A 14144-nucleotide genomic window follows, 5' to 3' on the forward strand; every position below is an offset into this window, starting at 1 on the left:
GTGTATCTGCAGACGGAAAATACAGAATTTTTACACTGCACATATTTATCGAGACATTTCTAAAATTACATTGTTTGTCATCTTTCCTACTCTAAAACACGCTAAAACAGCTAGTACACGCTTGTTATTCTAAATTTCAATACTATAATAGTGATACTTTTATTTCCATGAATCTCTGGTGCAGCTAATTTTTAGCATGGGCGTATGTACCATTAATTTGCAGTCATATGTTTCCAATATGAGCATCACAATTATATAGAATATAAAAATATTTAACATTACTCATTGACTATAAGTGAGAATAAACAACCGGAATCAACATTACGACCAAATGGAAATTTTAATCTTTCAAGAGAACTTTGAACATTACATAATATTTAAATACCTATATAACTTAATTCCTTGTATTTTTGACACGAAATATAGCACTCCACGTCACAAAATGCAAATTTTCATCTTAAATACTTGTTGAACACTTACTTTGCGAGGTGGCAGCAGCGTTGCCCTCTAAATCCACATTTCTTTGACAAGTTATTTTATAAGTTAAAATTATTTGTCGAAAAAATACTAACCCCATAAAAAGAGCCTATCTCAAAGCGATATAAATAAAGCAAATTCAGGATAGAGATGATTAAAACCCAATATTCAATTAGACTAAATCCGTTTTTGTACTGTTTAAATTGGAGGGGACGCTAGATTCCTTAAATTTCATTTTTTATATTTGCTTTTGAAAATTACTTTGTCTTTTTAAAATCAGAATTTGATCTTACTTAATGAAATACTTAGGAATAACAATTTCCAAAATTTTATGACCTGTCGAAACAGTTTTAATTTTTACACTTTGTTTGTAATTTGCAGAATTCACATTGGCAAGATGAGCAACGTATCGTCAACCCAGCAACGCTTTTGCAAAATAACTGCTTGGACAACACAGCGCAACACAATCACAGATCAAGTTCCGGTCGCAATAGAGTCGCATCTTTTACAACTGGTGAGTTTTATTTTATTTTTATTTTTTAATCAATCTGTATACCATAAACAGTCGAATTTTTTAAATATGACACAAAATGATACTCTACAATCATCACCATTTTTCTCCTCTACTTTAAATTATTATTTTCTCGTGAATGTAGATTATTTAATGCAAGAATCCATATTAAATATATTAATCCGTTTTCCACATTCTAAAGGTGTTGCCAAGAACACATTAAATGCTTTAGAATGGCCAACAGATAAATTTACGCTCGTACAAATAAAAAATATTATATTCAAAAGGACATAGGTCTAAATGCTTTAAAATGGTATTTTTTACTGTAAAATCCTAGGCCAACTTGCGCGGTCACTAGTCATTTTGACAATTGTTGAAAAATAACTTCATGCGCGAGCTTTCAAAAACAATTTAAATACATATATATTCTAATAAAGCTTTTTCTCTAATGCTCTTGTAAATGCGAAATTTCTTTCTAAAAAAAATATTAATTTTCCTTTCTCTCTCTGAATTGTATCCAAACTGAACACCAGAAAAGCTGATATTCGATTAAACGCCGCCAGTTATTATGCCAGGGATCACAAACCCTTGGATGCGAGTTTCACTTTGTGTTTGTTCTTTCGCCCCCGTGGTATTCGCTTCTAAAATCACGATGAATGTACATATTCAGCTGAATAAGCGATCAAAATTAGAAGTTGATATTGTGAGGGAGCTGGAACACAATTTTCCGAACATATTTTTGAATCGGAGGCTCCTACCGCTTGTTTCGCATTCCACACAAACTACTATACCCACTCAGAGTTATGTGACGGCCGAGTTAATTATTTATGCATGCACTCCAATCACGCCCCTTTGAAAAATCAAAATTGCTCCCCCTCAAGCAGAACGGCCGCTTCACAAGATTAACCTGATGCTGCTGCTGCTGCTGCTGGCATTAATGCGGATCATATTCTCGAGGTCCGCCGGGAATCGGCAACGTATCAGCAGGTACTTAAATGCTATATCGCAAAATGATGGATTGTTTTTATTGCCTTTCGATCAGCAGCTTTCGACTGCGCGCAGAATAATTTGCGTGGCGCGCGTGAACCACGATTGATTCACTCAAGCAGCAGAGATGAGTTTAATGAGCGTGTTGCGGCTCTGTTAATTTGAGACAAAGTAGAAGAGAGCGGGCTGCATCAGGCGCGCGTTTTCCCAGTTCCATTAATACTCTCTCATCGCCCCGCCTGAAAGCGCGCAAGCCGCGCCGTAGATAATTCAACAGCAGCCGAGTTGGCCTCTGCGCCTGTTAATTACCTATTAAGTGAAATAAAACATTAACGCAAAAAGGATAAAAGCTTACTTAAGTGGAAAGTCATTTTCATATTGCATGAGGCAAATGTAGAGCGGCGAGAGAGCAGAGAGAGAGAGAGAGAGAGAGAGAGAGAGAGAGAGAGAGAGAGAGAGAGAACAAGAGCGAAATGCACCGGCGAAAACATTTTAGCAGCAGCTATTTGTTGATACCCTCCTCTGGGAGCTCGTGGCGGCGGCTTTCGTTGTTGAAATCTCCCTGGAAAAATCCCTGCAGCACTTTGCGCTTGATAATTTAATACTACTGTATGTTTTCTTACTTCCGGACAAACAAAAGAGAGAGAGAGAGAGAGAGAGAGAGAGAGAGAGAGAGAGAGAGAGAGAGAGAGAGAGAGAGAGAGAGAGAGAGAGAGAGAGAACATGGATGAGTAGATGGATGCTGGGTGGATGGACCTTCATCCCTCTTCGCCTGCTCGCTAGCTGGCTGGAGCGCACCCGTTGACCTTTTCAACCGTTTTATTTTCCGTTTTCGCCAGATAATGATGCGATCTGAATATTTTAAGCCTCATCCCATGCCTTTCTCGCACTCGCCCACTCTTCCAGTAGTTTCCCGCCGTGCGTAGCTTAATAAATTATTAACCTTTGTACTACACAGGCAAACCATCTCTGTTTTCTGAGATTTTTCTCCTCGTTTACAATGAAAATTTTGGGGGTTCGCAAACTCTTTTATGTAGCGTTTTGAAAATAGCATTTTTTTAAGAGCAATTTATTATAAATATTTAGAATCACCCTGCACAAATTGAACAAACATTGAATAGTTCGGAGAAATTTAATAATTTATTTAATAAAAGTCACAAATAATTTTGTAATATTGATTTGCCTCTTTGCTGGGTACTTTTTGAATTATTCTTTTTCATGTTATTCATGCTGAATATTGTTTTACTCGATATTAAAAAAAAACCGTGCAATGTAAATAAACTCGAGGTTGCGAGTAAAAAAAGTGTTCCTCTGAAAAGGGAAATCAATTTACAATTTGGACCATGCGCTCCACTCTCAGCTGGGCGTGTGGGCACGTTTTGCGAGTGCGGGGGCAATAAATGAATGACACATCAATCGCAACAGGGGAGTCTATAATGTAAGAAGCTGCACGCGGTGGGACGCCGCAACAGTCAGTCATCCCAGCTCTCCGTCTCTTTTAACTCGTTCCACCCTCACTCACAACAAGGCGAGAGCTCGCGTAGAGCGACAGCCAGCTTTAAATATAAGAGCAGCAAAAATTGTGCAAGTGACGTTTGAATTTTCCATCGCGCGCGACAGGAGCAATATAATAATAAATAATCCCGACCGACCGCATGCTGATTTGCAACATTTTCTTTCCCTTTGCCTCCGTCTCGAGATGAAGGACACGCAATCTCGCCGCAGAAGATGCACATCCCTTTTTATATACGCCCGAGATTATTTTTCGCCGCGACGCGCGCGCGTCGAGTTTACTTTTTGCGTGCGCTCGGCCGGAATACCGATCAGCCTGCTCACCCCGGCACTGCAAGCTGCGCAATAATATTGTTATTTCATGCAAATAAAACACGTACACCTCCGGCGAAAAGTGATCGCGCGCGGCGACAATTTTTCTATCATCAGCGCTCCTTTCTTGTGTGCGCGCCGCGGCGAAATTAAGAGAAGAGCAGAGAGTCACGCTTGCGGCTGCTGATTGGCATATTGATGCCAAAGCGCTGTCTATGTTGTTGAAGGGTAAATTGGAAAAAACACGCCGCCCCGCTTATATTCTCTGCCATATCGCACGCTTCCTGGCGTTGGTTGAAAACTTCATTCACATCTTCTTCAAATTATCATTCTCTGTTGAATTTTATACCGAGTGCAAGCAGCGACTCCGTGAATTTGAATGCTCGCAAATGATCCCTTTGTCGAACCATATGCAACATAATTTCGATTTGAGACCGGGATCCAATTGAACTCAATTTATCCTGCCTTTTTTGCACTCACTCAGTTTGTACGAGGTGGTGTCATGTCGTAAAGGCAAAAGATTTAACCTCGTTCACGTCTGTGTTAGTTTAAGATTCCTTTAATAGGGAGGCAACCAAGTTGACTCGCACGTCGACGAATATGCCAGGATATTTAAGCAGGAATTTACTGTGCCAGACAGTCAGAGTGTACAAAATTCATTTTATAAATCTTACTTCTTGCAGTTTTGTCTTTTTGAATACTCCACAACATTTTCTTCTGGAAAAATGGTCCAGTTCTAATAACTATATTTTTTCGTACTAAGAAAAATCGATATTCAGGTAAAATTGTGAAAAGTCCAATTTTGTAACAAATGTTGATGAAAAAAATCTAAATCAATGTTAGGCAGATAAAATCCAACGAAAAGTTGATCGCAAACGTAACATGCTTTTGTAGGCACGGCATTGTTCTAGACAGCAAAACAATGTTAAAAGCTTTGGACATAAATATTAGATTGGCCCTCTTACTGCTGTCAATTTGGATTACGCGTGGATTAGCTGGGCCAGAGCATAGCGGGAGCGCAGAGATGCTCCATCGCTGCCTCGCTGCCGCCGTATTCGCGTGTGCCTGCCTGCCTGTTGGTTCGCAGCGCCCGTGTACACAACAAACAGCAGGGAACAAACGGGGAGTGAGAGGGCGAAAGCATCCCCCTTGGTATTCCCTGATGCAAGAGAGGAGTTTATGAATTGTAAATATTTAACATGTTCAAATAGCTGTGGAGCATTTACGAACCGATTCAGTGTCAAATTTCATTAAACGTTATATCTACGTACACACTGTTCAGTTCAGATGTATACACACGCATTGTACACAAATTTACTTTCCAGAGGAGCATCAGATTAAATTTTACGCAAATAGATTGCGTGCCTCATTAGCATGAACGCTCAGTGCAATCAATCAGTTTACACGATTTGCCCCATTGCGGATTGACACAATACGTTTTAGGTTGCGAAATTCCCTATTTTGTTAAATTGAAGAAAAAATTATTTAATCATGGTATAAACGACTCTACTTCTTAAAACTTGTATCTCTGCAAACGATATATTAATTTTTAAAATTTGTTTAAAGTCTAAATTTCTCAGAGGGTTGATTTTCTTTTGTGAAGTTTTTTTTTGGAAACATTGGAAGTGGACTAAGTGAAATAAATAAATAAATTTGTTTCGTGTTACTATATTTGCAGATTTGGAAGTGCAGCAGAACTGGGACGTGCCGCGGATATCAACGAGCATTCCTCAGGCTGTGCAGCCGAGAAAAGGATCCCTGCAACTGTGGCAGTTCTTAGTTACTCTGCTAGACGATCCCGGCAACAGGAGTTGCATCGCGTGGACAGGCAGGGGGCTCGAATTCAAGCTGATAGAGCCAGAAGAGGTATGAAATCTAATCATCACCCCCAGCAGTTTGCCAATGCCACGCGACTCACCCAGCGCGGCTTCTCCCCTAACGCAATTCATCCCCGATCCTCTTTTTTAAATGTGTAAAAAACAACTTTCAGGTTGCCCGACGCTGGGGAGTGCAGAAGAACCGGCCTGCCATGAATTACGACAAGCTGAGCCGTTCGCTGCGGTACTACTACGAAAAGGGTATAATGCAGAAGGTGGCCGGCGAGCGCTACGTTTACAAGTTCGTCTGCAGTCCGGACGCCCTGTTCACGATGGCCTACTCGAGCGAAGGGAAGAAGAACAGCCACGCCTCGATCGGGCAGCAGACGTCCGGCGGCCTGTATGGCCAGCAGCGTCAGGTCCCGCGCTACACCAGCCTCGAGAACTACCCTGGCGATCTGACCGCAGGCCAAGCTATCTCGTGCAACGAGCAGTACGAGATTTTCAACCAGGTGTGCGGCAACAACCTGGCATTCCAGAGTCTGGACACTTACCACAGCTTGCAGCAGACGGCCGGCCAGAAACTGTCCTACTACGACTTGGCGCCATCGAGTTACGAGGAATCGAGGCAGGACTTCAAGAGGCGGGCTAGAATTTGCTGCAAGACTAGTCCTCCAATGTTGATCGGGGAGAGTGCGAATGCTGAGAAGGAAGTTGAGACCAGAAGCATCGAGAGGAACCTCAAAGTGTGTGTTGCTGACTATCTCAGCTCTAACTATTCCAACTGACTTTAAAATGAGCAGTATTGGTATTGATCATTATCAATTGACGAGAAGGTTGTTGTCGTAACTTGAAATGCAGTAGCATGCCACCCTACTTTAATTTCAAACATTCATCTAACTCTTAATTTAATGTTTTTACGCAGGGTTTACAATTTAACAAGGCAAAAATGCATCTGACTTCAGCTGTTAAACAAATTACCTGTTTGAGGGGTTTCCCGCATTATTCATTAATTGACTGATAATAAATTTTGCGCTAAATGAGGCATGAAAACTTTGTTCCACTTTGAAACAAAACCGGTGTTGAATTAAATCAATTAAATATGTGGAAACAAAAGTTTTATTGGAAATTCCCAGAATTCCGATATCAGATCTTCAAACTAAATACTTATGAATTGTGCACCGAAAAATTGCATGTGTACGCATCTCATTAATATGCGCGATTTAGTGGATCTCCCCGCCAAAGGGTTTAAGCATTGTATTGTGGCGAGACTATGCAAATCCTGCCTTTAAGAAAAACATTCCAAAAATTGAAGTCAAATGCAAGATGAATTGAGAAAATACTTAATATTCTAATTTATGCAAAAAAAACATGATATATGCCTGTTTAGGCTGGCATAGCCCTGACTGCGGTAATTGTTTGCCATCAAATAGCAGTGGTAAGAAAAAAATTTAAATATTTCAGTGGTGGTCATGGATCTTACCAATTTACAAGGAAGACAGCAGATTGGAATGGATTGGGAATATGGGTGCAGATGTAATAAATTACATTCCAATTGATGAGTTACTTTTGACAATTTATTCCTCTTAAATTTGCGCATCACAATTTATGCATCCTTGGAACAGAAATTGTTACAAAACATTGTGTTGATTTCAGTTGCAATTGGCTCGTTAATAAATTATTATCATAACTGTGGTAAAATAAAGAATTGGTGGTGTGACATTCGATCACTGTTTTAGTTAAGCTGTTTAGTGCAACAATTTGAAAATAGCGTAAAAAGATCATTGAGATAGACTCGCCTCCTTACATGGGCCTTCCACGCCCCCTGCCCATGCCTCCTGGTGGTCCGCCGTCACCGGCCTTTGGGTTCTTGATCGTTTGGTCGACCGAGATGATAAGGCAGGCGGCTTCACATGCAGCAGTGAGAGCGTTGATTTTCATGACCGCTGGCTCCCAAACGCAAGCTTCGAAGTTGTCAGAAATGTCTTCCTTGGTGATATCAACGCCATACCAAGTCTTGCCTGAAGAAAGTGTTATTATTAGTGAAAATCTTTCTTGAGGTCAAATTATTGTTCCAAAGAGAGGAAAAACCATGCTCTAATGGAATGCAAAAAGACTGTCAGTAAGCCTTGCGAATTTAATTCAAATATTTTTAAAATCTCATTTATTAAGCCAGTGCAGCAACAAAATACGTTCAACTCTAATCAACCAAAACAATACTTCTAGACAAAGAAACTGGTTGATTTCAATCAATAAAAAGATTAGTTTGCGTTCAATATGAAAGCTGCATACCCATTGAGTGCTTTTGCCTAAGCTTGTTCAAAATGTTGGTCGCATCAAAGCCAGCATTATCTGCGAGCTGACGTGGAATGATTTCCAGAGCTTTGGCGACGGCGCCAATCAGCAGCTGCTCCTTGCCAGCGATCATCCTCGATTCATCGCGCAGCTTCTTGCTGAGTTCCATTTCAATGGCTCCACCACCTGTAAGATTTCATACATAAGACACTATTCCAATTTTTAAGCTAGGGCCTAATATTATTATTAATTCATTTATATTTAACTCACCAGCGACAACAGCGTCATTCTTCAGAGTTCTCCTCACAATCATAATTGCGTCATGGAGAGACCTTTCTGTCTCCTCAAGGAACTGTTCAGCACCACCGCGGAGAATGAGAGTGCAGGTTCTCGCATTAGAGCAGCCTTCTAAAAGGTTAAATCTGAAAAAAGCATTAAATTCTAGTTTTAAGCATTTACCCAAGTTAGAAACAATATATAACTGACCTTTCGCCTCCAATCTGCGTCTCAACAAAGGTCTCGCATACGCCAAGAGCAGAATCATTGAGATCGTGGGCTGTGGACATTACAGCACCACCACAAGCCTTCATGGTCCTCTTCAAGTCCTCGTCAGGCACCCTACCGGCGCAGAACATATCTCGATCGGCGAAATACTGCGTAGCCACATCTCCGATGGGCAGTTTGGACAAAACTACTTGCGCTCCGCTCTTATGGATTTTGTCTAGCTTCTCGTAAAGAATGCTCCATTCAGCATCAACAACCTTTTGGTACTCCTAAAGAACAATTCACATTTGAGCGGTATTTCAAGCGTTAAATTATGGAGCGCACCTCAACACTCTCCAGCCGGATCTCAGCATTGTCTCGCTCAGCCTTCAGTTCCAGTTCAATATTAAGCAAAGCGATTTTGGGGTTTTTGTAAGTCTTAGGCTGCATTTCAAATCCAGCATATGAAAAAGTTTTCTTGAAAGCCACTCCCTTGACCAGTAACGATTCCTGGGGGGAAATAATTGATTAGTAAAACGTAACACATTGTCTATTATAAAATAATACTGACCTCCAAAGCGCCCCCCTGGACCTGCTTGATGCCAATCATATCTAGAGGCAGAAGATCATCAAGCGACATAACTGCATCAACAACCATCTGGCTGAAGAAGCCCTTCTGCTGGCTGACGAGTTTTGAACTCAAGGCTGTGGCAGCACACTTGATCAACAGCTCCCTGGTGCTCTCTGGGCTGCTCTTTTCGATCTGAACAATCCCATAATCACAACGATGCCGCAAGCCACGGACTAAATCCTTACTTTGACAGCTAATTTTTTTATTTCATCAACTGAAACTTGTGTGGCTCTCCTCAGGGCTTTGATGATTACTCGTGAGTGCACACCTTCTTCAACAAATGGCTTCAGCTGCTTCAAGATTTCTCCAGCAATCAGCACAACACTGGTAGTTCCGTCTCCAACCTGCGTGAAAATAAACCGATACTCAGTAATCGTATTTTACGCTTCAATGAATCAATAACCTCAGCATCTTGTGACTTCGCAATGTCAACCAATGTTTTGGCTGCAGGGTGGACAATGTCGAGCAGTTTCATGATCGTGGCACCATCATTGGAGATGGTAGCTTTGCCGTTCTGGGTGACAATCAGCTTGTCCATGCCCCTGGGGCCAAGGGTGGTGCGCACTGCCTCGACCACCACTTGACAGGCATTGATGTTGGAGATGATTTGCTGCTTTCCTTGGGCATCCTCAGTGCCTTCTTTTAATAAAATAATTTGAGGTTGCTGAAATCAAAATTGTGGCGCTTGTTAACCTGATGAGTTCATCGCATTGCCTTAAATGGTTGCTTGTAAACAACATAACAATCTCGAAGATTCTCAAGCTAATGTGTGGGTGTGTCATCAATAATTTATAATTTCTACTGAAGACTTTGGTTCAAATGTTAGAAATATAGAAAACGATAAAAATTACTTCAATTTAACACCAGTTTCTCTCAAAATCTAGAACAAATTAAAGAGGAAGCAAGCAAAACCATAAAAAACAAAATCAGGTGTGAGCCGGTAGTCTTAAGGAAGCAGAGAAGACTTTGACAGGAAAGGAAAATGAATGTTTAACACCATATTATGACTGAGAAATGGTCATAATTATTTTAAAACAATGTTTCAGACATTTTTAAATAGGTTTCCATAAAGGATTACGTAGATTTTAATGGATAACTTACCATTTTCTGTCAAAATTCTGTCCTCGGCTCTAGTCACGAGAGAAACGAATGGCGAGTTTTGGTATTATTAACGAACATACCAACCTAACAAATAAAGTTCCTGATGAAATCATGATCGTGAAGAATACAGATGTCACAGGTTGGGTTGGCTACACTGGCAAAACTTTGAAAACACAGCAACATAAGTCGCCATTGTACCCGGCGTCTGTATACATTACTTAAAGTTTAAATTAATCTTCTTTCTGTAACTTTTCTGAACTAGAGTCAGCCCAAAATGGGCACCACTAAGGTGGTACAGATAACCAACATCGCTCCGCAGGCGACGAAGGATCAAATGCACTCGCTTTTTAACTTTTTGGGGAAAATCGATGATATTCGTCTCTATCCAACAGTGTAAGTTTTAGATGATTATAATAAAATTGAATTATTTCCTTTCATTAACTGATTTTACAGGCGTGATGTAGCAGTTCCTGTCCAATCTCGAATTTGCTATGTCAAATTCCATGATGCTGATTGGGTGCCTGTCGCGCAACACCTAACAAACACTGTGTTTATCGATAGGGCACTAGTAGTGACTCCGTTTGAGAGCAGTAATCATTTCCTTTCTATTTCGTATCCCTCATTTAACTGACCAATTTCAACCTCCAGATGAAATTCCTGATGAACTTCAAGCTTTGCAAATTTGCAACACCGGGACTTTTGGGATCTCCCAACCTTCTCTGCCATCTCATGTTGTTAGCCAGGTAATTTTTTGCAATTATTAAACGTGCGTGTCATATCATACGCAAATTAAATACAGTTAGAGGGTGCGCACCCCAACCAGGTCATTGCCACGCACGACCCAAACTTGGTGGCAAATGGACTACCAAAATATCCACATTTGCCAGCAACACTGGACTCAGGCAAAATTGCAGAGATCAGGAGAACACTGGTAGCCATGAGTTTAAATGCAAACGTAAGTTGAGTGGCTTCTTGTTACAAATTGTATTGTCATTGAGCCAATTACAGACGACTGAGGAACAGGTGATTGAATTCTTCTCCAAAGCGGGTGAAGTAAAATACGTGAGGTTCTGCAAGAGACCCTCTGAAACGACCAAGTACTGCCTGGTGGAGTTCTCAGAACAACCAACTATCATCAACGCCCTTAAATTAAATGGGTCAGAACTTAACGGAACCCCAATCAAGTAGGTTTCTTATCACATTTATTATGTCTCAATTAAAAGATACTCGCATTATACTAAGGGATGCTACTCATTGCAACGCAGACCACTTGAGAAATCATAAAAAACAAACGGACGAGGGTTTAATACCCAAAACGGCTGTCCTAGTCATGGGTGTTTGGCGACAATGAATGTTCTGTGTTTATCCTGAAAGATTTCGGCATTCGCTTAAAAGGATTTTGAAGATTTGCTTGACATTTGTTTTTGATGATTTCTCAAGTGGTCTGCGTTGCATTGAGTAGCATCCCTTAGTATAGTGCGAGTATCTTTTAATTGAGATAAACTGACAAGGGAGTGAAAATTATTGTGAGATATTATCGATTTTATTGTTGATTATTAGCCAAAAACTTTTATTATGGTTTTGTAATGCATTTCTCGCTGCAGGGTGTACCATTCAACCCAATCGATTGTCAAACCGCAGGCCAAGACTAACGAGGCAGCTCAGAAAGAGATTGAGGAAGCAATGAGTCGAGTTAAAGAAGCTCAGACCCTCATATCAGCAGCCATAGATCCAGGTAAAATTCTTCTCAATTTATATAATACTATGTTAAAATCTTTTCTTGCTAGTTTTGTTTTGATAAATTGGTTACCATGTGAACTTTAGTACCAAATGGTAACTTATTGGAATTTTTCTTTGAATTTAAAATCTTTGATAGTGTGGGCACATATATATTAAGTTTATTATTAAGTTTATTATAGTTTATTCTATTTCAGTAATTTTTTCCTTCTAATATCATTGTGTTGAAATAATGCTAAATTGAAATATTACCGTACAATATTCTTGAAATTTTTAAAAATGAAAAATTCAACTAAACGGAAAAAACTACATGCTAAAATAAATTTCCAGGAAGTTTTTGGAAGTGGTGTAGGTTAACTTGTTTTCAATTTTATTGCAGTATTTGGAATGCTTGGCAAGAGCCGCAGCAGGCACAGCCGGTCGCGGTCACGTTCCAGATCCAGGAGCCGCAGGTCAAGAAGGCGCTCCAGGTCTCGCCGCAGGTCCAGATCTAGGCGCCGCTCTCGCTCCCGCAAGCGCTCCAGATCTCGCCGCAGGTCTCACTCGCGCAAGCGGTCCAAGTCACCTAAGGCCAGGAAACGATCCAAATCCAAAACTAGGAAGCGTTCAAGGTCCAGATCAAAGTAAGGGGTGCTTCAGGTATTTTGTATTCAGCATTATCTTACTGACTTTGTTCAAGGACTCGCGATAGCAAGAGCAGCAAAAGCAAGAGTTCTCACAAGAGCAAAAGCAAGAAGGATGAACCTGAGATTAAAGAGGAACCAGAAAAGAAACCTGTAAGTCACATTTTGTCAGCTCTGCTGTGCATTTGAAAATGTAGGATTTTTGTCCAATATTTGTAGACTCAACTACATTACTAAATTTGGTTAATTTTATTTACCTCCTCCATTATTTCCACCTTTATAAAAATTATGTCCATCGCTTTCCCTCCTTTCCTAATTTTCGTCTCAAGAAATAAAGACTGTTATTATGTTGGATGATTTCTTTCAGATCTTCCTCTTAAATTATTTCCCTTGTAGAATGATATGTATTACCTCTGTTTCTGATGGCATAATTATCGTGGGTATACTTTCTATGATTTTAGGGCCCTGTTTTTTCTTCAATGTTGATTAATTTATGAACAGTAAATAATTATGTGATTATTGATCAGAATGACATAATTTTTACTTTTCAGATCAAAGAGGAAGTTAAATCTGACTCAGAAGCAAGTGAGGTTCAAAAGCAAGAGGAGGTAGTGAAGAAAGAAACGAAAGAAGAAGAGGTTGAGGTGAAAGAGCGCTCTAATGACAAAGAAAGCAAGTCAAAGAGGAAAAGATCCAGATCAAGATCACCTAAGAAAAGGCGGAAGTCTCGATCTACCTCTCGACGTCGCTCTCGGTCAAAGTCCAGGCGCAGGAGCCGGTTAGTTAGTCAAAATTTCCTCAATGTATCCTCCTTAACAGTTACACCACTATTTCAGATCTCGCTCCAGGCGTTCGACCTCGAGGAGCTTACGCCACAAAGCTTCTCGCCACAAGTCTCGATCTCCAAAGCGGAGCCCAAAATCCAGCTCTTCCAGGCACAAGAAACCGAAAACTGATTCACGCAGCCCTTCGCAGTCGAGGTACTTGAGTCTATTTTCAGACAAATCTCACTTGAAGACTTTGCAGAAGGAGAGACGCTGAAAAAAAAGACGCGGCCAAGGTGCAGCGCAACTACGACGAGGAGGAAGCTGGTTTTGATGCTGCTCCTCCGCCGCCCCAGCCACCCACACCCCCGAAGCCTCCAACCCCTCCTCCACCACCCAGTGACTCAGAATCAGAGAAGGGATCAAGTTCTGAGTCGGACAGGAATGGCAAGAAGAGAAGACGCTCTGGGTCTGAGAGTAGCAACTAATTGCAAGTGCTTGATCCGCTTTTCTTTTAATAATTGTTGCCCTAGCATTTGTCACGTGGGTTCTAATTAGTGAATAAGCAATTTTAATTTTCTAGAGTTCTGTTCATGTACACAACCTCACATACATGAAATAAAAAAAAATGATTGCAGCAAACTTGATTAAATTCATCCTCTTTGTTTACTTCTAATACATCATACATCAGAAAAATTTTATTCTTGAAACCATCGTAAGTGCTTAAAAAGAATGATTCTACAAAATGCATGCTCAACTTCAGCTGGTTCTTCGATTTTAATTGTAGGTTGAATATAAATGGCTTAAGCGTTGAGCAAGCCTGAATTCAATTTAAATAGGCCATGGTTTGTTTTGAAAGCTGTGCAACTTCACAAATGCACTTTATGCCATCTC

The 14144-nt window shown here is 40.5% G+C and overlaps 3 protein-coding genes across 3 annotated transcripts; 2 read left to right on the forward strand and 1 right to left on the reverse strand.

Moving 5' to 3' along the window:
- Positions 1-196: 196 nt before the first annotated feature.
- LOC135942540 (ETS domain-containing transcription factor ets-5-like) lies at positions 197-7338 on the forward strand. Its single transcript, XM_065488733.1, has 4 exons — positions 197-202; positions 859-991; positions 5478-5665; positions 5790-7338. Exons 1-4 carry the CDS (start codon positions 197-199, stop codon positions 6402-6404), a joined length of 942 nt encoding a protein of 313 aa, XP_065344805.1. The 3' UTR covers positions 6405-7338.
- CCT7 (chaperonin containing TCP1 subunit 7) lies at positions 7172-10216 on the reverse strand. The gene is made up of 9 exons (XM_065481524.1): positions 10127-10216; positions 9429-9689; positions 9211-9369; positions 8966-9157; positions 8740-8904; positions 8398-8684; positions 8182-8333; positions 7909-8097; positions 7172-7637 (listed from the first exon to the last, which is right to left on the reverse strand). The coding sequence occupies exons 1-9, from the start codon at positions 10127-10129 to the stop codon at positions 7420-7422; spliced, it is 1626 nt and encodes a 541-aa protein (XP_065337596.1). The 5' UTR covers positions 10130-10216; the 3' UTR covers positions 7172-7419.
- Positions 10217-10282: 66 nt separating this feature from the next.
- Srp54 (splicing regulatory protein 54) lies at positions 10283-13906 on the forward strand. Its single transcript, XM_065481511.1, has 11 exons — positions 10283-10519; positions 10580-10716; positions 10775-10869; positions 10926-11081; positions 11135-11310; positions 11731-11861; positions 12243-12486; positions 12543-12639; positions 13038-13264; positions 13323-13466; positions 13513-13906. The coding sequence occupies exons 1-11, from the start codon at positions 10401-10403 to the stop codon at positions 13736-13738; spliced, it is 1752 nt and encodes a 583-aa protein (XP_065337583.1). The 5' UTR covers positions 10283-10400; the 3' UTR covers positions 13739-13906.
- Positions 13907-14144: the final 238 nt, after the last annotated feature.

This window comes from Cloeon dipterum, chromosome 1 (assembly GCF_949628265.1).
Source record: "Cloeon dipterum chromosome 1, ieCloDipt1.1, whole genome shotgun sequence".
NCBI classification, from domain to species: Eukaryota; Metazoa; Arthropoda; class Insecta; order Ephemeroptera; family Baetidae; genus Cloeon; species Cloeon dipterum.